Source organism: Dermacentor albipictus, chromosome 1 (assembly GCF_038994185.2).
Source record: "Dermacentor albipictus isolate Rhodes 1998 colony chromosome 1, USDA_Dalb.pri_finalv2, whole genome shotgun sequence".
NCBI lineage: Eukaryota > Metazoa > Arthropoda > Arachnida > Ixodida > Ixodidae > Dermacentor > Dermacentor albipictus.
In genome coordinates this window covers 176653988-176680293 of record NC_091821.1, presented here as the reverse complement: position 1 = coordinate 176680293, position 26306 = coordinate 176653988, and the positions used below count along the sequence as shown (strand labels likewise).

General features: G+C 44.7%; 1 protein-coding gene across 5 annotated transcripts in view; it reads right to left on the bottom strand.

Annotated features, from left to right (window-relative positions):
- The window catches only part of vimar (visceral mesodermal armadillo-repeats), a 102230-nt gene that overhangs the window by 48901 nt on the left and 27023 nt on the right, over positions 1-26306 (bottom strand). For all 5 annotated transcript variants that reach the window (XM_070529683.1, XM_070529695.1, XM_070529690.1 and 2 more), the window contains exons 10-13: positions 13003-13140; positions 9930-10055; positions 6191-6280; positions 2207-2386 (exon numbers count right to left, since the gene is read on the bottom strand). In XM_070529683.1, coding sequence (XP_070385784.1) covers positions 2207-2386; positions 6191-6280; positions 9930-10055; positions 13003-13140 — 534 coding nt within the window. The remainder of the gene's footprint in view (positions 1-2206; positions 2387-6190; positions 6281-9929; positions 10056-13002; positions 13141-26306) is intronic.

Genomic DNA, 26306 nt, shown 5'->3' with positions numbered 1-26306 from the left:
AAAAATATTCTGAAAAAATCAAACAGTCCGAAAAATTTGTTCAGCCAAAATGAATTTTAAATGGCTTAAATGAATCTCTGATAAAGTCTTGCCTCATACTATGCATGGAGGCAATCAGTTTTGCTTGGACTTGTGCAAGACTGACGTCTCCGTGTACAGTCGACAAGAGCGTAACCACATTGGCGCTCTCTGCCAACGCAGATTAAAGAAATGAGCCAAGTTTCTTCACACTACTTGGCTCTTGCAAAGGTACAGGAGCAAAGGCGTGAAGGTGCCCAGCACACAAATGCAAAGTCGCACAAACACACAAAGATGCGACATGTGCGAGGCACACTTGCTCTGTGGACACACCACGTGCAGAATGGTGAACGAAGGAAGGAAAAAGTGGAGAAGGAAAGGCAGCGAGGTCAACCAGTTTAGCTCAACCGGTTTGCTACCCTACACATGGGAGCGGGATGGGGGGGATAAAAGATGGGGAGGAGAGAGAGAGAGAGCACATAACACAGCACACACATCATCAGTTACAGTTCGTCACTCTTGCGCGGTACGTGACATCACTATCACAGCCACTTGTCCAAGCCCGTCTCTTTCAAAAACTGAAGTAGTCCCTTCGTGGCCTTCAGCTGCGATGTCTTCTGTCGGTGATATGCGAAAATAGTTGCAGCTGACAATGGTCTATTGTCAAGGTGCGCTAGAACGGATACCAGGGACTGTCTTTGAACTTTAAATTCAGGACAGTCACACAAAATATGTTCCAGCGTCTTCTCGCAAAGACAGGCATTGCAGAGAGCATTGTCGGCCATTCCAATGCGAAATGAGTAAGATTTCGTGAAAGCCACCCCTAGCCATAAGCAATAAAGCAGAGTGGCCTCTCTTCAGCGGAGTCCAGTTGGCATACAGAGATGCATCAAAGAGGGCAGGTCGTAAATACGATTGCTCCGGTTGGTCTGGCTGCTTGGTGTGCACCATAGAGAGAGTGTGATCTCCTGTGCAAGCACTCGAAGTCTGCTGGCTGCGTCGGGCCGTGAAAGTGGTATGGCCTCTTCTTGTGCGTCTTCAAGAGCTGCCCGAGTGGCATTATCGGCGTCTTCATTTCCTATGATGCCGCAGTGACCTGGCAGCTACTGAAACGTCACGTGGTGTCCTTTCTCATGTGATGTATGGAGTAGGCATCTAATATCGAATACGAGCTGTTCGAATGGCTCGCGACGCAGAGCTGACAGCACAGGTTGTAGGGCTGCCTTTGAGTCACTGAAGATCGACCATTGTCGAGGTGGTTCTCGACTGACGAAACAAAGTGCAGCGCGAAGAGCAGCTAGTTCCGCAGATGTCGATGTTGTTGGGTGGTCAGTCCTAAAGCTGATGCTAACAGCTCTTGCTGGGACAACCACAGCACTGGACGAACACTGGATGTTTGTGGAACCATCAGTATAAATATGTACACTGTCTGCATACCTCTCGTGCAGAATAAGCAGAGACAGTTGTTTCAGCACAGGCAACGACAGCTCAAACTTTTTCCCATTTCCTGGTACACCCTGAGATGGACTGTGGGGCTGATAAGACACTTAGAGGGTATTGATGGTTTAGATGCAGCGGTGAAGCCCTAGGGAAGTTTGTCGTTGTACTTGACAATAATGGGTGTTGGGGACCCAGGTTGGCAAACTGTCCGCGACAAGGCCAGGGTGCGCGATCCAGTTTATACAAATGTACAGAGGTAGTTTGTGAACGAAACTCCCTAACAAAGTGATTATGCTGATAGTGCTGACCAAAAGAAAAGAGAAAAAGTGGCGCCCCCTAAAGCGTTTTGTCAGCAAAAGTGGAGCGAGCATGGCCTCCGAGATGGGAGGATAGCATCCACCTCCCAATCTTTGAGGCTATAGAGCAGGCCACTGGAAGCCAAGCCAGCAGATAATCAAACATGGCAGCCTTCAAGATCGGGTACCATGGCTCGAAATGAGCGATTTAGTCTGGAAAATGGAACTTTAGGGCCTAAATTTCTGAAAAATTGGTCACAAAAATGCATTTGCTCTATAGGAACCTTGACAGTGCATTCATGAAGTCCGGAATATCTAAGTCCAAAAATTTTTGGAGTCCGAAAAATCTGTCGGCGACTGTATTAATGCCGCCAGTTGAAACGCTCTACAGTCTAAGTGAAATGCAGAAGCAGGCTAGCATGTCAACATGCCAAGCAGGAAGGAGTACTCACCAGATGGCGGTGGACTGAGGGAAAGTGTGAGAGCCAGAAGCCCCTCAGCCTGCATGAGACTGTGCTCGGAGGAAAGCATGGCCACCCAGTGCGGCAATGCACCCAGACGGCATAGTACTGCTTTGGCTTCAGGTGATGCACTGTTTTTCGCTATCCAGGCCAATAGCCGCACTGATTCACCTGCCACAGAAATAAGTGAACGACTATTAACACCCTGCCACAATTCATTTCGCACCACAGCATAAGACGGCAAACTTGCCGATGAGTAAACTCACTCATATCCATTTCTCAGGCATAAAAATTAACATTCGACTGCTGGTGAGGGAGGACCACAGTATGTATTAACGCGAGTGAAAATCGGAGAGTGTGATTAGACATGAATATGAATGTAAGTGAGTGCCTTTAAGTGTGAGTAAACATGAGTATGAATGTGAGCGAGTGCCGATGAGCATGAGCAAATGTGAGAGTGATTTTGACTAATCCCTGTATTCCAGATCATTTCTGCACTCCACACTCCACCTTTAATCAAGAAAGTAGATAGCAGTGCCACCCATTGATAGAAGCAGTCACTGCACTCCATCATTATCCATGGCTATTCCTGAGAAGCATAGTGTCTTCTTTAGTCAAGCAGTGGCACTGTGCTCTACTTGGTGAAATGAAGGAAAAGGTTCGAGTCTAAGACTGTTCAGAATATGGGGGTAAGTACTGGTGAGCATCAGTGTATTCAATTGTGAACGCGAGATTGCTGCTACGTGTAAGTGGATGCAAGCGCAATGTTTGTTTATGCACTACACCAGTCACAAACTATGCCAAAATTCAAACACCAGTTCAGGCAGATGTACACTGTTAGACGTCAACACAGCGATGCCACGAGGACCAAGGTGACGTTTAATCCTTATTGGGTGGTGACAAGAGGTGTATGCAGAGATAAAAACAACACCTATGTAATACAGTCAAATCCTGGCGATATGATCGTAAATGATCAGAATTTCCAGGTGATACAAATTTTAAAGTTCTCACCAGAATGTATTAAGTTCAACACGCTCTGTTTCGGGATAACTCGAATGCCCTAAAGGGCCGCAGAGTGTTATGCAAATTTCTGCGCCCCCATGATATCTCTCATACCAATCAATCAATGGATCAATCAATGAATCAATCAGAGAAGCACAGCTGTGACACTGTTGTCATGTCGCAGGTCCTTGCAGCCACGAAGGTTTCATGGATGGTGTCGTGCCAGGTGCCAGATGAAAGAAAGGGTCTGAGCGATATTCAAGAGATGAGAAAAAGTTTATATTCAAAGGTACATCGTTGAGTTTTTAAACATGGCTTCAACTCTCGGAGCATGCTACATGCTAGAGTCTTTTCATGCCTGAGCGTCCATTCACAGCCGTCCAGATGCACTTTTTATGCTGTTTATTTCCCTCTTTCACTCGATGAGGGAATTCACTGGCCAATCACAAATGCTGAACCATTCACCACCTCTCGTTTTCAACGTCCCACCGTTGCTGGCTCTCTCGTCTCCTATGTTGCACAATATGAGGCAACCACGTGGCAAACTGTGAATCCGCCGTTGACATCCTTTTCCCGGGAGTCCTTGACAATGACCATGTCATCAATTAGTGGCCTCTTCGTGACGGTCAATCCGTCAGGATTGGGAGACCGGCTTTCGCGGTAGTCAGAAGGCAACATTGTTGTCTTGAAGTGAGCTGTCATTTCTGGGAGTTCGAAAAGCCAAAGATCTGGAACATGACTGCTTGTATGTAAGACTCAGGTGACTCTGACTGAGTTGCCTTGAGTGAACGATGAGGCGTGATAAGCCCCCATGACTGCTGCATGTCTGCCGGTGCAGCATCCTTTGTGCCGAGGGATCACCAGGCACAACACTCCGTTGCAAAGGGTTCATACGAAATCTTGGTACAGTCAAACCACGATATTACAAACACGGATATAATGAATTATTGGATACAAAGAAGCAAATTTAAAATTTGCTTGGTCATGCATTAAATCAATAGAGTATTCTCTGGCTATTACAAAGCCAAAAATGCAGGATCTGACACAGTATCAGTTATAGCAAAGCCCATTTTTGTTTTTACATGCTTCAAAATGTATATTCTTGTAGCAAAAACATCAAATACAGTTGCCAACTAATTTTTCAGACACCAGATTTTTTTGGACTGTGAGACTGATATGTACACCAGCACTAATGTATAATGTCAACCAAAATTTCAGATGCTGCGCAGTGTCCCTCAATTTTTCGGGGATCTACCATGCGTGCGATGCCACAAACATGGTTGCCATTAAAAAAGTTGCAGACATGTCAACAAGGTATGAAACTGGAACTTTGGTTGCCGACTCCTGACGAAGCAGCGCTGGTTAGGCTTGGCAGCCCAAGCAGTGTGGCTGTACCAAAAATTTGGCAACAGAAGGCTGATTGGCTGGTGACAAGCCACACTGCTATTGAGCGTGAGATAAGACACACACGGGCTAGTAGCGAACTTCAGATCCACATGTTGTCCTCTCGGTGTCCGAAAAGTCTGTCGGCGACTGTACTTGGCAATAGCAACTTAAAAAGGTACATAAAGGACTCGAGTATGTGCATTTTGGCCAATGGATTGGCTTGGTTAGACTACAGTTGGCAAGCCAATGGGCACATCCTACGTGGTAGCAATGATCATCACAGCCTATTCATAGCTGTGTAGAGTGCATGTATGTAATTATTGCTGTTCCCATGATACACAAAGTCAAACGCCTTCACAGTGAAGTGCTTGGGACCTGCAAAATCCTTTGCTATACAGATCACTTCATTGCAAATATTCTACTACAGTTAAGCCTCAATATAATGAAATAAGTAAAACAGGTGATTTACTTTATCATATTGAAATTTCGTTATATTGAAATTCGATCTTTTATAAAAATCAGTCGCCAATGGATCTTTTCTTACGCAAGAGGGGCTGCAAAATTTTCCAAACTATTGGGCAATTGGAAAAAGCTAACTGGAATGAGAAAAAATTATTTAGTTAAATTTGATAGTTGGCAACAAAAGATCCGGTTTCATGCCGTGTCGACGATATCTTCACATCGGTGGTACAAAGCAAAACGAGCCACGTTTGTGCATCCACTCCACCCCCGCGACTGATAGTGTCATCCAACTTGAAACGACGCTATGATGAAAAGTGCTGGCAGCAGGGAGCAAATGCTTCATCTGTCTCTCGCTTAATGCATCTCCAACTTGAGATTATGCAACTACCAGCATTAAACGTACGGGAAGACAGCGTATAATGCCACACTATCTCAGCTCGCAGTCTTTGCACACACGCAGCAGATTACCTGCAAAACACGGCATGCAGGCTGCTTACATGCTCCACCAGGCTGACAGCCATGGCCACGCTAGAAATCCTACCTGCGCCCCCCCCCCTCCTCCCCACATTTCCATTTTGTCATGAGCGCAGACAGACACATAAGAGATATGCCTCATTTTCTTTACCTGTGTGCGCATGTGTGAGTTGCGAGAGAGAAATGTGGGGACTACACCTGGGTACTCCATCACGTAACGACGGCAGTGAAATTTTTTAATATTGAAATCGTATATAAACACACTTTGTTATATTAAGATTCCAAATACATCATGTGCTATGGACAAGAAATTATAGAAAGGTAAACATTTCTTTAATAGGGACTTTCGTGAAAACAAGTTTCGTTCATAGCAGTCATTCATGAAAATATGTTTTTCATCAATATTAAAAATGGCCACCAGACGTGTCTCATTCAACTTACCTGAACACCCTCTCCCGTCTTTCTGCAGAAACTAAGCACACTTATGCTTCCTTAATGCTTATTAAGCAAAATCTTGCTTTTGATAGCAATCAAAAGTTTTTTATGGCAATTACCACTAGCCAAGCCTTTCTATACACAGCAATGCCTGAATTTAATAACAAATGTGAATGGTTAGGCAGCAATAAGTGAACAGTAAAGAACATATCTCACCTTTGACACCTGGGTGGTCCTCAGTGCTACACCACGTCACAAGGTGCTTCACCAGTTGCTCATTTAGGCCCAACTTTGTAGCCACAACCTCTGCACAACAAAGTCAATCTGCTCATTAGAAAGCAGAAGGAAAAATTATATCGGAAAGCAATGCAACTAAGGCAATGCTTTACAACAAACTTTGTAACAGCAATTGGCGATGACGTCTAGAAAAATGTGCATGACCATTAATTTCTGCTTTGCCTTGGAGAGCTTAACAGTGACTTAGCCGCTATTAAATCATTGTGCAAAGCAGAGAATTAAGGCAGTCTGAATAATGCTGTGAGTCTGTTACCAGTAACCACATAGAGTTTATATTACACAGTTAAATCTTGATATAACAAAGTAGGTAAAATCGGCAATTTGCCTCGTTACTGTATATCAAAAATTCATTGTATTGAAATTCGACCTTTTATGCAAATAAGTACAGTCGCCGATCGATATTTCTTACACAGAAAGGGGCTGCAGAATTTTCCAAACTATCGGACAACCGAAAAAAGCAAATTTGAATGAAAAAACAATTCATATTGATGAATTTGACAGTCTGTGCCAAAGCCATATTGGCATGCCCACTCTTTGCACATGCTGTAGATATCTCTAAATCAGGGTGCACTGTTGTGTATTCACTCAACCACGCTTACAGCCATGTGCAGCCACGGCCGAGACGTACACCAGAAATCAAGGCGTATGCTAACTTACCCGTCTCCTCTCTCCCTCTGCCGACCCACCCACCCCACCTTTTGCACGCGCTTGATCGCGTTATCGTGAGCTCGCTCCCCTCCCCCCCTTTCCCTTTGCTGCATAGAAAGGCGGCATTCCTGAAGCCACCATATTTCTTGTCTCACCCTTCAACGCTTTCACTCGCACCTATAGCACAAAGTGCATGGGGCACGATGGGATCTTATCGTACTTGGACTTTATAGGAACATGATGCGGCCATCAGTCGCTCTTGTCACGTCACGCGCAATTTGAGACTTGCGTTTGCAAGTAGCCTCTTGTAATTCAATCATTTGACCGTCTGCATCCGCGGAAGTTTCCATTTATTGTCTCAGCATTCCATTGTGGCGGAAGCGAAATTTTGTTACTATACTGAAATCGCATACAAACACACTTTATTATTTATTTATTTAATTAATTAACGATGCCTTACAGGCCCCTAGAGGCATTGTGTAAGGGGGAAGAGAACACTCAAAGATTATAATATACGACAATTAGAATACATATGTGAATACATATACAAAATATACAGTGTAAGAAATGTGCTAACATACAGTATTGTGGTGTTACAATTGCACAATGAACAAACCAAATACTTTTATATTGAGGTTCTAAATACATGATGCTCTATGACAGAAGGTTCTAGAAAGTTAAATACTTCGTTTTATATTGAGAATTTCGTAATATTAAAGTTTGTTATATTGAGGTTTAATTGTACATGCAGCATGTACAAACCATCAAAGTTACAATTAAAATGACTAATTGCAAAACTGTGTACCATGATGCACTGCAATGAACCCTTAGCAAACAATGGAAAAAGACCTATAAGAGAATTTTTGGAGGAGAACTGGCGTGGGTCATGTAATGCAACAATGTGACATGCAAAGGTAGTCATATGAATTATTTGGTGCTGGGCATCTTTACTTTGCTTCGCCAGGCATGTGGTTTAAATTTTGGGAAGGCTACATATGAACTAGCATGTGCTAGGCTTGCTTGCTGCAATGAATAAACTTCTGCTAAACAGGCCATCCAATGATGGCATTAGATGGCCAAAAACTGCACTGTGAACTTTGAGGAATGCCATAGTGGAGAACTCCAGATTTAAACGAGTACCGACATGATATTTCTTTTTCTTGCCTTAATGAGGGCTCTAGACCCCTAAACCTCAGAAAATATAGTGGCAAGCATCATCATCATCAGCCTGGCTACGCCCACTGCAAGGCAAAGGCCTCTCCCATTGTGGCAAGCCTCAAAGAGCCCCAAATAATTTAATATACAGTAGACTTCCTTCAATTCGACAGCAGTTAATTATATTTTTCGGTTAATTCGATCCTGACTGGAGTCCCAGCCAGCACCTATACATTTCTATGGAACCAAACTTTAATTATTTCAATCCTAAAATTAGCCTTTGCTCGATAATTCGAACTAGGCTGGTCATCACGCACGTGCCCGACCCTAATACTGACCGCCAACACTGACTGTAGTGGTGACTCCAATAGCGTCAGCGTCAGTCTTGGCTGCGCTTAGGGTACAGTGAATGCATTGAACATGTGTCATCTCCCAGTGAAGTGCCTATTTTCAATCTGCCCCAGGAAGACAGTAAAAAACTGGTAGCTTATGACAAATTATTACAGTATATACCGTATTGTAATGTGCACCTTTATTTTTCCAAGAAAATTCATCGAAGAATTGCTTGGACAGTGAGCCCGATATGAAACAAAACCAAAACTGCTCTCGTGGCATTCGCAACAGCCTGCAATCAGAGCCAGTCTAGCCAGCATCATTGCCATTGCCATTACAAGATGGCAACGATGGATCGTGACAGAACGAGCTCTCAGATAGCAAGACAGCAATGTGCCACTTTAATCTGATTATGCAAGCACATTCAAACGATAAGTTATTTTACATGTTAAGCTGGCATCAACAAGTTGGGTCACATATTCTTGAATGTATCGGAGAATTGCATGCATTGCAGGACAAACTCGCGAAGAAGATAGTCTTGGCACAGACCACCCCCCCTATTTGCAACTGCTGTGGAGTAATTTCATAAATGCAAAATATCAAATGTGCTGCCAACAATACGGAGGATGACATGTTGAGATTCTTCAGAGACAGTGATGAAGTGCTGTTTGAGAGTGTTGATGATCGATATTAAATAAATTTACACTCTGAACGCAAAGTTTGCTGGCATCTTTTCTTTATTGCTAGAATCTGAAAACAAAAATTTCAGCATGTGTTCGATTACTGCCATGTTTGGGTGCTCTAATGTCATTTTCACATTAATCTGCTAAGTTGAACTTGTAAGAAAGTGGGAGCGCATTTGATTCAGGGACCTGTTAGACTTGGGGAAATACTGCTAAATGAATTAGCGTTGTATTTGGGTGCTTTTCCTGTAGCATGTTTATTCGACCCATTGGATAATTAAACCAATTTCGTCAGTTCCATCAAGGTTCAATTAATGGAAGACAACTGTAATAGCTTCAGTTTAATTTCCCAGGAGGTTCTTGTGTCATGATGTCACACTGCAAAAGGTGGTTCCACAGGAGCAGGATATTGTGAGATTTTGACACTTGCCGTGGCTTGCTCTGTCACCTCTTATGCTGTTACTTGTTGTGAGGGCCGATGTAGCAGTTGACAGCTGGTACGCTTGTCTTCATAAAACTCTCAACTTACGTCGCTTAAATGTGCAATATGGAAATTTTCAGTTTAAAGAAGGTGTGCCACTGGTTAAAACTTAACCTTACAGTTTCATGTTTATGAAAATGACATTGCTATTCCGCCTGGAATTTATATGGCAATCAGAAAAACCAAAAATGCCAGGTTTAAAAATTTTTTGCTACTTTTGCTCCTCACAAAAGCAATATTCACAGTGAAGTACATAAGGATCACATCCGAAAACTTCGTAAAGCAGAGAGTGCTAGAAAGCAAAAGAGTTAAAATTAAAAGAACAAACAAAAGCAGAAGCTAAGACATGCTGACATACCTTGCTTATCAACTAGCATACGTAATGTGCCCAGAAGTTTGAAGACGACAGGGAATGTCTCCACAGCCAGCATTGAAAGCAACTTGTCAACAGCGCCAAGTTCTGCGAGCAGAGGCTTGTTTTCCACTAAAGAGAAAAAAAAAAATTGTTGCTTATGATGAAAAGCTGAAGCTACACTTATACAACCAGGTAGTACCAATACACTCTAACCTCGTTATAATGAAACGGGATATAATGAAATAATGGATATAACAAAGTAATAAATGCAATTCTCTTGAAATCACCATAAAGATCCATGTATTTAAAACCTTGTTTAATGATGTAAGATTGCCCTGCCAATGAGAATACAACAAACTAGATTTGCCCCCACAACCAAAAATTATTGACTGCAGTGCAACGAGCATATTGCTTTCCGTCGGGTTCAGCAATTGTTCAGCGCAGCAGTTCCGAATTGCCTTGCTATAATAATAATAGCAAGTTTGCATGTTACTCCAATTTTCTACTGCCTATGGTTTATTCTAACTATGGAAAACCAACATTCACTGCTATAAAACTGTGGTATGGTTTACCGAACACCATCAAATCTTCATCCTTCCATGCACGTAGTCATGCCCTTAAGCTTTTTTTTATATGTATAACTAAGTTTACATCATTATTTACACTACATTTGCCATTTGTATGTATTGACAGTTTTTTTTTTATGCACTATAGGCTTGTATACAGACAATTTGTTTTCATTAATTTAATATTTTATATGTTGTGTTTTTCGCGATTGTGTTTGTTTCTTTTGGTTAGCTTGTTCATATTTAATACATCTCTCCATTGTTATTATTAACCGAGGGTCCTGTTGCAGTCTGACTTTAGGACCCTTGTCTGTATATTGTCTCTCACCCATTCATTGTATTTAAAGAATAATAAACTGAAACTGAAACTTATGCATAAAAGTGTGTTTAGTACAATACTCATTCGCTTGAATGGGAATAAAGAAGCATCAAAGAAGCGTAAATCGATATAACAAATTTTGGCTTCCTCTTCAACTTCCTTATAATGAAGTTTGAGCGTGCTGTAAAGGGAAGCCCTGCTCATCAAGGCCACAATTCTTTCGGCTTTGCTAGTGTCATAATATGTTAAAAAGCACATAGAAAAATATGTGGTCTTTGCCGGCAGGGGGACGACAACTAAGTGTTAGTACACTATTGTTATGCATGTCAGCATTCTGTGCTGCTCAGTGTTCGAGGCCAGTCAATTTTTTCGCTAGACCCCCGCTCCGGAGAAGCAGACCGCATTGCCATGTCGTGCTGCAGCCTTCAAGTACCTGAAGGGCCCGTGCTCCTGCTAGGTGACAGGGCAACGTGGTCTCTAGAGAACCAGAGCATGTCGTGCTACAGCCTTCAAGTGCCTGAGGGGTATGTGCTCTTGCTAGGCGACCAGTTCGAGAAGTGGGTCACAGCTATCTGACTAGGAAGGATGTTCAAGGCTTGGTAGGCCGCTGCTCAGGGCCGCTGTGCCAAAAGGCCTTGCTTTCAGTAGTGCGAGTAATAGCCAGAGCTACTGCCACTGCTGCTACCACTGCTGTGGTTGCTAGTCATGCTGTGTTATGGGCGAACCCATGATGGCATCGTTTTGTTGTTGTTGAGACATTGTCTTTGTAGGCTGTTATACAGTCGCATCTCGTCACAGCGAAGTTTCATCAAACACAAAAATACCTTTGTTATATCCGATATTCATTATAAGCACACATGCAGATATTGACAAAAAAAATTGAGATCAGGTTTGTGCAAAATAAATGCTAATGGGGTGTGCTTCTGACAAGCCAGCAAAGGGTCTCCTGTGGATTCTGATGACCCGTCGACGTACTGCCGTGCCGATACAAGGCCTGGGAAGAATAAATTACATACACGCACTTTGAACCGCTGTGAATATGCAATCATGTAATCAGTGTTATCACATGGGTTCGGCATGTTGGCTCGCCGGCTGCCATACAACCAAGCTAAGCTGCTGGCCAACACATGCATGTTGCTGACACTTTTCAAACATGCAGGGGATCACACATGTATCCGTACTTTGCTACAACAGATTCTTTCTACAGCTGTCTTTCTCGCCCATGAGTGGAGATTTCATGCTTTATCACCAATAAGGTCTAAAAATGCAAACATAAAGACACGCATTCCACCAACAAACTTTTGAGATGATGGTTTTCTCATGAGCATGCAGAACAGTTAGTTTTCCCCAAAAAAGAATGCAAATGTGAGTCTTTGCAGTGTTACAAGCTTCCCAGTCAAAGGCAACAATGAAACCATCCTGCCGAAAAGTGGCAGATGGCATGCATGACGTATGCATGCACCACTTCATCTTTTTGCAATTATTTTCACCCCATGCACAGTGGTGTATGCTAAGAAGCAAAGCTGCAGCTTCCTTTGCATCTTTGCACAGTGAGTGCATGGCTCGTGCAATGATGCTAAGCTACATTTTATTTACTTCAGTTTTAGATCGACACTGATGCCCACCACTGGACACCCACTGGTCTATAAGACAGGCAGCCCCCTGGCCAGGTGTACGGCTTTTCAGGAAAGAGCGACAAGCAATGACAGAGAATTAGTCAGCAGCGCACAAATATGCCCCACTACAAAAATAATCAACACAAAAGAGTATACAGCACCATTTCGATCATCTGAGGTTCTTTATGCACATTCAAATTGCAGTAGTACAACACTGTTTTTGCATTCTGTCTCCAGTGGAATGCAGCCACTATAATAAGCAGCAAATGTCAACAGTTACCTCGAACAATAAGCATTACATTTTGGCATGCCTCTAAATGTACTCAGAGCTACGGCTGTTTTTGCTTTTGTTAGTAAGATACATAATATGAATGAAATCTGGGGTTTTACGTGCCAAAACCACAATTTGATTATGAGGCATGCCGTAGTGTGAGACTACAGATTAATTTTGACCCCCAGGGGATCTTCAAAATATAAATGGGCTTTTCATGTGCTAAATGACACATCACTCATGATTTCTGGTTGCAACACAAGACATCTGGCACACACACCATAAAAAGTTTAATCTTGCTTACATGGGATGGCAAGGTTCCGCAATGCTGCCAGTAAGGCATGTTGCAGTCTGATGTCTCCGTCTGTGCCAGTGTGCTCCGTGAGGAGGTCCAGCAGACGTTTGGCAACACCATCTCTGACCATCTGAATGCAGTGATCATCTGCAGATTTCAGATTGAGAAATACTATAAGCAACACCACACAATATACTTTGATGAATTAAGTGTACAGGCTTTCATGAAGCAGCAAAGCACATGTAGGCAAAAAATGCTTCTGTTGACCTAAAAACAAGAATGGTGGATCCCAAAGTGACAGGCACTACATGCAGTGATCAGTTACAAAACTTTAGGTGTAAATAAAAAATTCTGCATTTAACAGCTGCAATGTGCAATTGAAGTGTTTCCAGTGGCAACCGTGTGCATCCCCATCTGTGCTCTGTTTCGTTCCAGCAGCTATGCTCTGCTCCTCTTGTCACACAACTACCCCATTCACTCTGCACAGAAATAATCAGACTTCATCATGCAGGGTACACACAATATTATGCACTGCAAGACATTCAATCCTATTGACATGTGTATTGTTTATCTCTCTGGTGACTGCTTTTCACTGGCTAACAAACGTTAAATGTAACTTCAAGGCACCGGACACGCCTGCAAGTATTGGAAGTTTCTCGAATGTTATTGATAGTTCTATCTATTGTCTGTTGTCACCGAACCTTGTGTAATCTGACTGTATGCTCCATGCAAATTGCGCAGTACTTGCAGGAAGCCATGCGGGCACCAGCGATTACTCTGGAACCTTCAATTAGTCAGATAAAAGCCGATGTGCTTGACCTGCTGATCAGATTTCGCCGATCACTGACTGTGCTCACCACTATCATGCTTTGAGTGTAACTGGCTTTTCTGGACAAAGGTTTGCCCAATAAAGAGCTAATTTTGCAATTCACAGTTTTTGCTACTGTGTTTTTCACCGTCACTACAATATGACACTATTAGCACATGTAGGTACCCAATGTTCCAACAGCACTATTAGTTTCGCGCTAGTTTCAGAATTCAGATGGCCATGTTCTATGCCAACTTGGGTCACTATCTTTTTTTATTCAACTTAACTGTTATTTATTTACTAATCACATTTTCGACCAGACACGATGGCACAGACGTCAGGTTCAAGACAGAGAGATACAATGGTACACATGTCAGATTGAATACAAGACAGTAGAAGACGTAAGCCCTGTTCAACATCAGCAACTCTATCTTGTGGGGATTGAGAAATGTGCTGGCACTATTGCGCAGGTGCATTCGCCTGTTCTGCCATCCCTACACATCATTACCTTCCTAGTCACAACTGGTTGCCAGCGGTGGCGCTCCACTCGCGAGGGTTTGCGGTGAGGGTGGGGTGCCGATGTCACGGCGCGGCCGCTGTCTGCTGCTCTAGCTGCACAACAAGTCTCTTTTTCTCTAGGACATCAATGAGTACGTACATGCTTCCTCTCATCTGCCAACACCTTTGCGATTAGGACTTGAGCTAGCGCACTATGCTTTTGCCCATGCGGGGAGCATGCACTTTGTGTTAATCCTTTCTGGACGCAAAGCCAAAGAATAGGTGCCTAGTGCTTACGCGAGGTCATACCACGCCAAGTAGCTCTTATTGGAGGCCCAAGCTGAAGGAGATTGCTCGAGCTCTCGCAAGTTGGCTCATTGGTTATTGCGAGAGCAAGTAGCATAGCCGCCGGGACTTTTCATAGCAGCGTGTCCCAGCTTGAGCCTGTGCTCTTGCAGCAACATGCTATATAGGCGCACCCATCTGTATTTTCGCCCTAGGTGAGGGAATCTTTTGGTTCCCGTGCCGCACCGGGACTGGGTGTTTGTGCAGCATTGGGTATCTCCGGAGACACTAAACTGCTTCTATTAGCTCGGAAGTACTGTGTTCTTGTGTGCATCACTCGGTAGCCCCTTGCGGCCTGAGCGCGCGCGCATCAGCATGCTAGAGGCGACGGCTGCCGTAGCCGTGTGGTTCACTAAGCTTGAACCCGCGGTGGTCGGTACTCCTGCGAGACCCTAAGACCCCATGATTTCTTGTTTTTGTTTTCATGTGTATCCATAGAGAGCGTGGACCTTCAAACAGGTAAATCACTGCAAATACCTCACCACAGCTCATGTGTTCATTCAACAGCAAATACTTATCAATGCCACACTTTAATGGCAGTCCACAAACTACCTGAACATTTTACTGCAACATCATTTCAGTGCTGACTAATTTTACCTTGTCCGTTCATCCATCTGGCTGTCTGTCCATTCTGTTACAGTGAATGTTGTCGTCATCGACATAAGAAATATTGTCATTAGGCTGTCTCCTCATACTGAGGTTTATTATTGACATTAGGTTAAAAAAAATAAGACTTTGCCCCCAACCACCACCATGGAGATTCGAACTCATATCACTGCAGAAATGTGCACTTGGAAGCTGGATGCATTAAGCACTGTGCTATTGCACAACAACAGAGTTTATCAGTTAGTGCAAGATACTGTGCTCTGCAAATACAGAAAACAGTGGTGTGTGTGCATGTACAGTTAAACTTCAATGTAACAAGCTTCAATACAACGAAATTCTCGATGTAATGAATTATTTGCCTTTTTATATCTTTTTGTCTATAGAACACCATTTATTTTGAATCATAATATAATGAAGTGTGTTTATACATGATTTCAATATAACTAATTTCACTGCGACCACAAAGGGATACTGAGACAATAAATGGAAACTTACACGCACACAGATGGTAAAATGGTTGAATTACATGCGGCTGCTTGCGGATGCAACTTTCAAATTATGTCCTACATGACCGAGAGTTACTGCTGAAGCAAAGCGGCGTCATATTCCTCATAGACCCTTTACATGGCAATCTCGTTGGTGCCACCACGTTCGATCACGTGGCGATGCATCCATTACTTGCCTCAGCTGCTGCCTGTGTGTTTACAATGGATGTGTATGACACTCCAGTGTGGCTCAGCAAAGCTCTGTTGAACAAATATCGTAGACAGTGACTGGGTAGTCGACACGAAGCTATGGCCATAGCTTCAGAGGAAGCTATGGCCATAGCTTCAGAGGAGATGTAGGCACTTTTGGACCTCATGATGCCTTGTCCAAATGATGTGAATGGCGTGTATGGTGCTTGTACCAAAAACAGGGCTAGAAATTTACGTTAAGCTGTCCAAACTTTCCACTTATAAATGAAATCGGGATCAGCATCTTTTGCTCTTCTTTATTCCCCAATATTACTTGAAGCCGTGGCTTGTGATGTTTCTGACTTGGTAATGTTCCTCGCAGCAGTCACTATCGGATTGTTTACCTTCTCCCTAATTGCTCACAGGAGTGATCAGTTGCAATAGATCTGTTCTTGTTGTGCACAAGGCTTGCAATGTTCTATGCTTTGTAATAGCTTTTAGCAAAGGTGTGTTATTGCTAGTCACTTCCTTACTCAGTGGACTATCACGAAACTTTCAGCTTCGAAGATTCGTGTGCTGTCGATGTAGTCGCTGTCACCCACGCTTCAGCACATTCATTCAAGAGTGTGCCCATTCACTATTCTTGATTTGTTGGCAATACAGTGGGCCTAAGTTTGCACGTGAGTTGCGGTAGATGTGTGCAGATATAACGTGCGAGAAACTTATGCCAGGAAGAGGCACTACTCCCTTGGTCACCATGTAACAAGCGATACTCATTCTTGCCGACGTTCGTGGGTTGAAGTCCTTTCTTCGAAGGTTACCGATACACCGTTGACGAATAAGTGAATTTTTTAATCCATGACAAAAGGTGCGCATCTCAGAGGGTCAGCAACACAGGCTGTCCTTATGTAGCAGCGGTCCATGAATTTGGCCACACCGATTCAATCCATTCCTTAATATGCCAGTCACTATTTCTGCAGCCAACCACTCCACACGTCTTCCCCCTACTGCTCCACATCTTGCAACAGAAATGGGGCACAGTGTGTTAGCGAATGCCCAGCTGCATTTCGAACATCTGACCACACAGTAGCAGGGCAGAAGCGGTAATGGTTTCATATTCATGCGCTTTCGCTGAGGCAGCGTGATGCATGCCGCTGAATGTGCCACCTTGTTTGTCTAAAGCAAACTGCTCCACGAACAGTGTCTATAAAGTCCACGTGCGGTAAGATCTTATCGCACCCTGCACACAGTATGCTTTAGGTGCAAGTGAAAGCATGCGAGGCTGAACCAAGAAGGATGACAGCTTGACGAGTGGCGTCTTCCCTGCGCAAGCAAGGAGAAAGGGGGAGGGAGCGAGCTCGCACAGTGGGGAGAGAGTAGTAGCAGCTGAGTATATTTATTCTGCCTCAGATGTTTTACTATAGGACTTGTGGTCAGTAAACTGTGGCATGTAATCTATGGTGTCAAGTACAGCGCAAATTTACATTGTATTACATAAATTACCTGCAGCAAAGAAAGAAGCCAGTAAAGGGAAAAATTGTCATCCACCCGAATGTAGCACGAAGCTACAAAGAAAACCCATGTGGGTTTCTCAGAAAGAATGCTTCGCAGTTGATGAAAAATTCGTCCTTATCTGCGACCTGAACCCAGGACCAATGCCTTTCGGGGCGGTCACTCTACCATTTGAGCTAACCAAGAGCCTAGCAGATCGCAGCGCGAGGGCGAATTAATCGAGGTTCGTGCCAAACCGGCATGGCATGGCATGGCATGGCAAAAACTTTATTTTAGTCCAGAGAAACTAGGGTCCGTGGGCACAAGCCCCAAGGCTAAGTCGGTGGCTCCGCCCACGTAGGCACCGGTAGCCCAAAGGCTTTCCCGATGTCGTGAGCTCTCCGGACGGCCAGGAGTTGATCTTGGAAGACTTCGCTGGATATGCGCCGACTCCAGTCCTCCTCACTGTTGAGATCCGAAGCCCTTTGGTTGGGGCACAGCCAGAACATATGATCAAATGGACATGGAGTGTGTCCACAACTTTTACATTCCGCGGGATAATCCTGGTCAATTTTGTTAAGCACAAAAGGTGTGGGATAAGATTTAGTTTGAATCATTCTTAATGTGACTGCCTGAGCTTGTTTGAGCTTCTGATGGGGGGGAGGAAAAGACCTCCTGCCGTCCCTATAGTGTGAGCTGATCTCGTGAAAAGTATTAAGTGGGTCTTTGTAGGAGCCGCAGTCATCCTGGAGCAGTTCCTGATCTGATGTGCGGCATGTCAGATCTTGCACAGCAGAGTGAGCTTGCTCATTAGGATTGCAACCATTGGGGCTGACCGAGTGGCCCTGATGAGCCGGAAACCAGACTAGGTGTGAGCTATCCAGTTGGTCGTAATTATGAGTATTAATACTGTGTATAAGTAACTTGTGTGCTTCCACTGAGACGAAGCCGGCTCAGTGATTCCTAATAGCTGTACGGGAATCGGAGAAAATCGTGGAGCCTCTCCTCATTGTAATTGCAAGTGCTATGCTTGCTTCTTCAACAGCATGAATGGAGGTCGTTCTTAGTGACGCTGCGGTTATTAATTTACCGCTCTCATCGACCACGGCAATAGCGTAGCTGTTGCCCGATCCATAACTAGTTGCATCGACAAAAAGAGCTGTGTTGTTGGTGCAGTTTACCCAGAATGCATTTGGCCCTGGCATCCCTTCTGCCCTTGTTGAGGACAGGATGAATATTTCTAGGTATGGGGTCTACAACTAATTGTGTCTCCACCTCCTTGGGCATTTTGAACTTAGAGACGTCTCCTCCTCGAGGCAGTATTCCAGCTTCATCTAGAATTTTACACCCTGGCTTAGTGTTGGAGAGTCTTGCAATTTGTGACATCGAATGTGCCTCAATAAGCTCATCTATAGTGTTATCAAGTCCTAACTTGTTGAGGAGTTCGGTACTCTTTCCGTGCGGGAGTCCCAGAGCCCTTTTGAGTCCGGAGCGTACAAGTGTGTTTAGCTTAGCCTTCTCTCCTTTCCCCCAGTTCAGGTATGATGCAATGTATGTCACATGACTGATGAAAAATGCATGATATGCTCTGATAAGATTGTCCTCCTTGAGGCCTGAATTTCGATTTGAGACCCTGCCCAGGAGCTTTAAAGTACTGTTGGCCTGACCTGTGAGACGGTTCAGGGCCGTAGCGTTACAGCTCCTTGCGTCAATGAGAAGACCCAGAATTTTAATTTTCTCTACTCTGGGTATGACCCGTCCTGTGTTGTCTGTGATTTTAATTGGCAGAGTTACTAAAGGCGCAAGGTTTCTAACACCTTGTCTCCCCTGTCTAAAGAGCAGCAGCTATTTACTAGGAGATAGCCTGAGTCCGGTGCCCTTAAGGAAGGATTCTGTGGTGTCTACCGCTGCCTGTAGTGTCTACTCTAGTGCTGCGAGTGACCCCCTGGGGACCCACACAGTGATATCGTCAGCGTATATGACGTGCCCCAAGCTCGGGATTTTGACAATTCCTCCGAGAGCCTGTGCATGGCAATGTTAAAGAGGAGTGGGGACAATGCAGGACCTTGTGGTGTGCCGTTGTTGCCTAAATTGTATGGACCACCTGTGACTATCCCGAGTTTGACCCGAGCTGTCCGATTAGCTAGAAAGGACCTCACACAATTGTAAAAATTGCTTCCCAGGTTCAAGGTTGAGATTTCATGTAGGATATGTTTATGTGCAACCGTATCAAATGCTTTGATAAGATCCAGACCAAGGAGGCCCTTTATGTCCCTGCTAGGGTCGTCAATAATAGCCCGTTTGATCATGAGCATGGCGTCCTGTGTGGATAATGCCTTCCGAAAGCCTATGAGATTGTGCCTGAAAAGCTCTTGGTTTTCTATGTGTTCTATTATCCTGTTATGAATAGCATGTTCGGCTACTTTGCCAATACAGGATGTAAGTGATATGGGCCTGAGGTTCTCCTTTGTTAGTGGTTTGCCGGGTTTCGGTATAAACGTCACCTTGGCCTCCTTCCATTCCGGTGGAACAGTGCCGGATCTCCAGTGACTATTAATTTTGACTGTTATTATGTCTATGGCATCATCGTCCAGGTTTCGCAAAAGTTTATTTGTGATGCCATCCGGACCCGGGGCAGATCTCCCATTTAAATTAAAAAGTACATGCCTTATCTCAGCTCCAGTGAAGTCACTGTCCAAGTCCGGTTGCGATATTCCGGAGTAAGGTTAGCTTATTTCTTCTTCGTTTTCATATTCATTTTTAAGTGGCAGGTACATGTGTGCGAGGTCGTTTGCGACCTCTCTTGCTGTCCGCCCTATAGCTATCTGTTTATTGACGAGTCTGTTTATGGCAAGGTTTGTAGTACCTCTGGAGAGCTTGTCATTAAGTAGGCTCTTCAATAGATTCCATTTGCCTCCTCTGCGCAATCTACCATCTGTTTCTGAGCAAGTTTCGTCTCATTGTTGACGTGAAAGTTGAGGTGCATATGTTTCGATATCACGATTAACTTGAGCGATCTTGGCTCTAAGTCTTCTATTGAGTCTGTGACTCTTCCATCTGGTTAGAAGGGAATTTTTCGCTTCCAGCATGTGAGCTAGCTTGGAGTCCATTTTTGGGACTTCGATTTCTGTTGAGACTGCTTTAGTAGCTTTTTAATCGTTGCCTTTAGTTGATCTAAAAGCTCGTCATAAGATTCGTCATCTATGCTGGTTTCCTTACGCAACTTACGAAAGAGATCCCAGTCCACGTACTCATATTTCTTTAGTGGTGGTGGTTGCGTCTGTAAGATGACTTCAATTATGTAATGATCACTGCCTAAATTCTCCTGCAGATTGTCCCATGAGCCTTCAATTCCCCGAAGGAATGTTAGATCCGGGGTTGTATTTCTGGTAGTGGAGGTACCATTTCTCGTGGGGAAGTTAGCATCCGTAATAGAGCAAATTTTAATTCACTTGCCGTGGTTGCTAAATTAGTACCCTTGACGCTCTTATGACCATAGCCCCATTCTTTGTTGGGAGCGTTGAAGTCCCCAGCCACTACGAGTGGGGCTGTATCTGCCTTACTGGAAATGCGGCCCAAGAGGGTCTTAAAATCCCTTTTCCTATCTTGCGGAAAGCTATAAACATTAGCTATATACATGTTAGCTGCTTTTTTGTTCTTCAGGATTTCGATCATTTGTGCTTCTAGACCGACCTTGTACTTGGGAAGCTCGTGAGTTTCATAGGAGGTACCCTTTCGAACCAGAGTCGCTATTCCCCGACCCCCTGGAATGGTCAAGGTTTCGAAGTTGTAACCCAATAGAGAGATATCCTCCTTAGCTAGTGTTTCCTGTAAGAGAATAATGTGCGGCTTTACTTTGGCGATCTAATGAGCTGCAGCAGGGGAGCCTTGCGCCTTCGGAAACTCGCACAATTCCACTGCCATATTTTAATGTTATTCTTGTCGTTTGAAGCCATTATGATACCATTTATTGACTACCCGAACCCCTAGAGTCCACGCTCGGGCTACCTTTTGTGCCTCCATGGACTGCTGATGCAGCCGCTGCGCTTGCCTTTGCCTTAACTTTGGGCCTTTCTAGTTGACCCACTCGAGCATCTAGGTTAGTGATGAGCTCCATGATTTTCGCCAGAGTCCTGTCTATTGTGGCTAACCTTGTGGCTATACTGACTTTCTTGTGTTTGGGGGGGGTGCCTCACTCTCTCCCATCTCCTCTGCCTCAGAGGTTTCTAAATCTTCCTCCTCTGTTTTGCTAATGGGAACAGGGTGGGGGGCTTTACGTTTAGGTTTGCCGGCCAAGGGTTTTGGAGCCGTTGTCTCCATCTAACTACGGGGTGTTTCGGACCTTTCTTTAAAGGATTAGAAAGCCTCCCTGAGCTCAGACAGTTCTTGCCTTAATTTCCGATTTTCTGATTCTAATGCCAATATTCGGGGATTTGACTCACGTTCCGGCTGTGCCCTGCCATTAGTACTCGTAGACCTTGCCCTTGTCGGTTGTCCTGGTTTCCCAAGGCCTCCGGTTCTCGACTCGATCAGCCCAGGTTGCTCTTGGGGTCGACTGTGAACGGGACCTCGATCTTGCCCCAGGTCCTCGGGGTTGCGGGTCGACACCAGAAGATTCTCCAGAGCTGGGTTGTCCTCTGGATCGAGAACGCCCCCTGGAGCGGGAGCGCCCTCGTGAGCTGGAGCGTCCTCTCGTGCGAGAGTGCAAGTTGGAGTCATTTTCTTGCATGATCCCTTTGCGCTGGGAGTCGTTGCTGTCTTCAATGTCTTCGGCCACCTGTGTATAGCGTGCTTGCTGTCGTTGGCGCCTTCGACGCCTTTGTCTCGCAACATAAGGCATCTGGAATCTTTGACTGCATTTTTGGTCCCCAGTTGGGTGTGCGCCACCGCAAATAGCGCACTTGGGATCACAATGATGATCTTCAGGTGGGGAAGTGATTCCACAGCCCCTACACTTTCTAACACTTGCCGGATTGGGACACACGTCGAATCTATGTCCGATTTCACCACAGCCGTAGCACACATCTATCTGTCGTCGGTAGAGATAACAGGGCATGAGTACGTTACCACAAATAACGTGGTTTGGCACTCTTTATACTTCAAAAAGTACCACCACCGTTGTAGTTTGCTTGATCCGATGTACCTCGACGAGGCCCGGATTTCGGTGATTGACGAAAAGGGTTTTCAGTTCCGCGTCGCTAATGTCCAGGTCGATACCGCGAACAACACCCTTACATGTATCTTCTGCTGCGGTGTAGGCCACCACTTTGAAGGATCCATCCCTCGTATGGATCTTGCGTACCTTGGCGTAAGCTCTCGCGTTTTCTTCTCGCGGAGTCGATACCAGCAAAATGTTTTGACAGCTGTTCGGACAGTACATGTCCTCCGTCGTGTCTTCCGGTGCTAAGGCTGCCGCCATGGCCAGTGCTCTGGAGAGATGTACCAGGCTGAACTTTTTAACGTCGAGGCCGCCACAGGGGCGGACAATTATCTTGATGTGATGGTAGCATCGGGATGCTAGAGGCAGTAGCAACGCGCTTAAGCACGTTCTGCGAGGTGGCCATGTGGCGACTACCTTTCCCGCCATGGTTGGTATCCTTTATAGCCACGGATTTTCCGCCAGCGGCTAATGCATGTCTCCTTCGGCGAGTGATGGCTGTCATCCATCCGATATCTTCCTCCGAAGTGATCTCCATGCCTTCAACAGCTAAGCCAGAGGCCATGCCTACACTCCGTCTAGCGCGTGAGGCCTAGGCCTACAGCGCGAGTTAGGGGCTGGCACCTTTTCTACGTGGGACGCAGAAAACAGTTTGCAAAGAGGCGAAAAATGTACCCACCGGCAAAAAATGGGCATCCACGTAATCCTTGTGATACGACGTGTCGATCGACACAAGGTTCTCAGGGGTGGCACAAAAAGTCGGCGCAAAAACATTCGCCAAACCGGCAACCATTATTATATTCTTCAGTTCTTCAGTTTGGGTTCAGGGACATTTTAAAAATATCGGTTCGAGTTCGGTTCTACACCCTATTATGAACTGCTGTGCACCATTCACTATTACACACTATGCACCATGTAATATTGCCCACCTCATTTGACAATCAACTCTGTCCTTTTTTTTTTCTTTTTTTACATGTGCTTCCTTGCTGCATGTTTGTTTATGCACTTTCTTCAAATGGCCCTCCACCGTCTAAAACAGGTGCAATTTGCTACTTCTTAACAACAACTGTGTTTATAAACTTGGAGCCCTGGATAAGTAACAACAGTTTATCTGGTTACCAAAACTCCACTCCAAATCAAAATTAACCATTCATCCTCCATCCACAATTCGAATACACAGCTTGGCACCTCATAAAGTGGCAACTCATGTCTTTCCTGGATCACTGTAGCATGCCAAATGAACATGCCCAAACAAACGCATAAGCAAGAAAGGCCATGGGCCCATGCAATGTTGGTCCTGGTAGCAGGTGTGCATCAGACGGCGTAGCAATGCAGCATAGTTGGCTTTCACATGTCCCACAAAATATTGCTGTCATTAATTTTTCTCACCAAACATCAATGACTCATCCTCTACAGCATGTAAGCTGCAACTGTATATGTATATAATAAGGTTTGTGAATGCCTTCTTGAAAATAAAAAGATAGTTCATCATAAGAGTGAAAGAAAAATGTATGAGTAAAAATTACTTCTGGCTATGAAAAGATCATTTTTTTAATTCGCAGAGACATGGAACTACAGTTTCTGAACCATTATTTGAACATTAATAATTTACACATGCCTGATTATTCCGACAGCTTCGAGACACTGCCACTGGCCCATAGTAAGGACGACTGAAATTTCGGACACCTTACAGTACGTCGTTTGATAATCTGTACTCTGCCTGCACGACTGCATGCCCATTTGGCCACCAAGTGCCACAGAAAAAGCTATGTTTGGGTTTTGATACATGGCCGGCGCGGCCATGATGATGATGTATATGGTTTTATGTTGCAAGCGCCAAGTGTAGCCAAAGAGCGTCATGCACGAGGTGATAAGTTGTCTATGAATCATGCATGAAATGGAGAAATTAGTGGCAAATCGCAGATGTAGCATGGCTGTAAAAAAGCCTAAAAATCAGTCACTGTGTATTGCAATAAAATATTGGGGGCAAGCTCCACCAATGGAAAAGCTGGCGCTGCCGTTGGCATTACGTGGTACGAGGGATCCCGGGGACACAGCGGCTGCGTCAGCTGCTTCAGATGTGCTGAAGCAAGCTGAAATCAAAAGTTTAGGGTCCCACCTGTGCAGCGGTTCTGATTAAGTGGGGAGGTTTTCCCACTAAGGGTGTCTACTTGACAGCACTTGAAAGCACTATAATAGGTAGTGGCTGCCTTTGAAGGCGTCCAACATGCTAGGCTACTGCTCAGAGCCGCCGTGCCAGACATACGCAATGGAGCCCGATTTCAGCCTTCAGACATACCCGTGGGACAAGAAGCTGCATGAATCTTGGATCCCGAAACTTAGAACTGGCAAGCAGCCATTGGCTACAACTCGGGTGCACAGCAAGCACTTCCGCGAGGAAGATTTCTGCTTCGGCGTCGGGGCTACGATGTTCAGTGAGTAGCAGAAAGTGTGCACTGAGACGTTCGCCCGCACGCGTTGCCCGGCTAATGTCATGAAGCTTTGATCTACGAACTTCTTGATGCTAGATACTGGCAAGTTCACTGGAACGGAAAGGGAATGGTAAGAAGCACATTAAAAAAAAGCATGGAATATACTGATGTTTGTGCTAGCATCAAACAATGAATGTATACTGGATTAAGAAAAAGAAGCAGAGGGAAATTGCTCGCCGAGAAGACCTATAAACATACAGTGCGATGCAATTTGTGAAACAATGATATTGAAATGTCCAAGAATTTAGATGAAAAAAAAAAATTGAATAAACGCTATGGCACATCACAAGTCGCCGTAGGCATCGAAGTCCCTAGTTAAACATTATTTTTTAACAGCTCTGATAGCGTCCACGAAACAATGATTGCTTGTGTACTGTCAGATACTCATATGCCGCAGCCTGAAGTTCAAGGCACGGTGTGAAGACACACTCACAGCGAAAGCGGAACACTGTGCGCGGACATGCATGCAGAAGCACAGTCGGTCACTGCGAACCCATGCGATCGCTGCATTGAGGCTTCATTCTGTTATGCTCCATTCAGTCATAAAAACAGCTCACTGTAAGAGCATGTTTCACATAGTTTGCTCTCAGTGATTGCCTACCTTTCACTCAAGAAACCGGTTTGGGGGACTCCATCGCGGCAACTATGTGCAGTGGACGTTCAATGTACATATTTGGTGAAGAGAGAGCATCTGTAAACCATTCTGTGCTTTCTGTTTGCCCAAGGTTATTATTTTGACTGTAAAGAACTTCTGTCGTTTCGAGAGTACTTGCACTAAATGTCCAGGAGGGCTCCAGCTTGGTGTTTTTATTGAGCGCTGACAGCCAAATTTATAAAGAGGGCGTCACGTTATCTCTCATACTACGCAAGCATGGTTCTTCCGACAGATGGCAACTCCATATGCCCTAGCTGCCAGTATACTATTAAAATAATGACAATGACCAGAGATGTGTGCTATGACTGTAAAAGATGTGTTACAAAGGGATGATGTAGTAAAATGAGTAGGTGAAAGTACCACTAGTGCCTCAACAGGTCCCGTGAACACAAGGGCTGGGAGGCACATGCTCTGCAAAAATGCTATCGCAGCAGCAGCCTCTGGAGAGAGGATGTGCTATGAAACTTGAGGGCTGGTAACTTGCAATGTACCGACATCTCAAAGAAACCCTAGAACAAACTTGTGGTCAAAAACGGTTGTATGCCAAGAAGCAATGCCAGGTGGAGGGGAACGTGTTGTTTATATG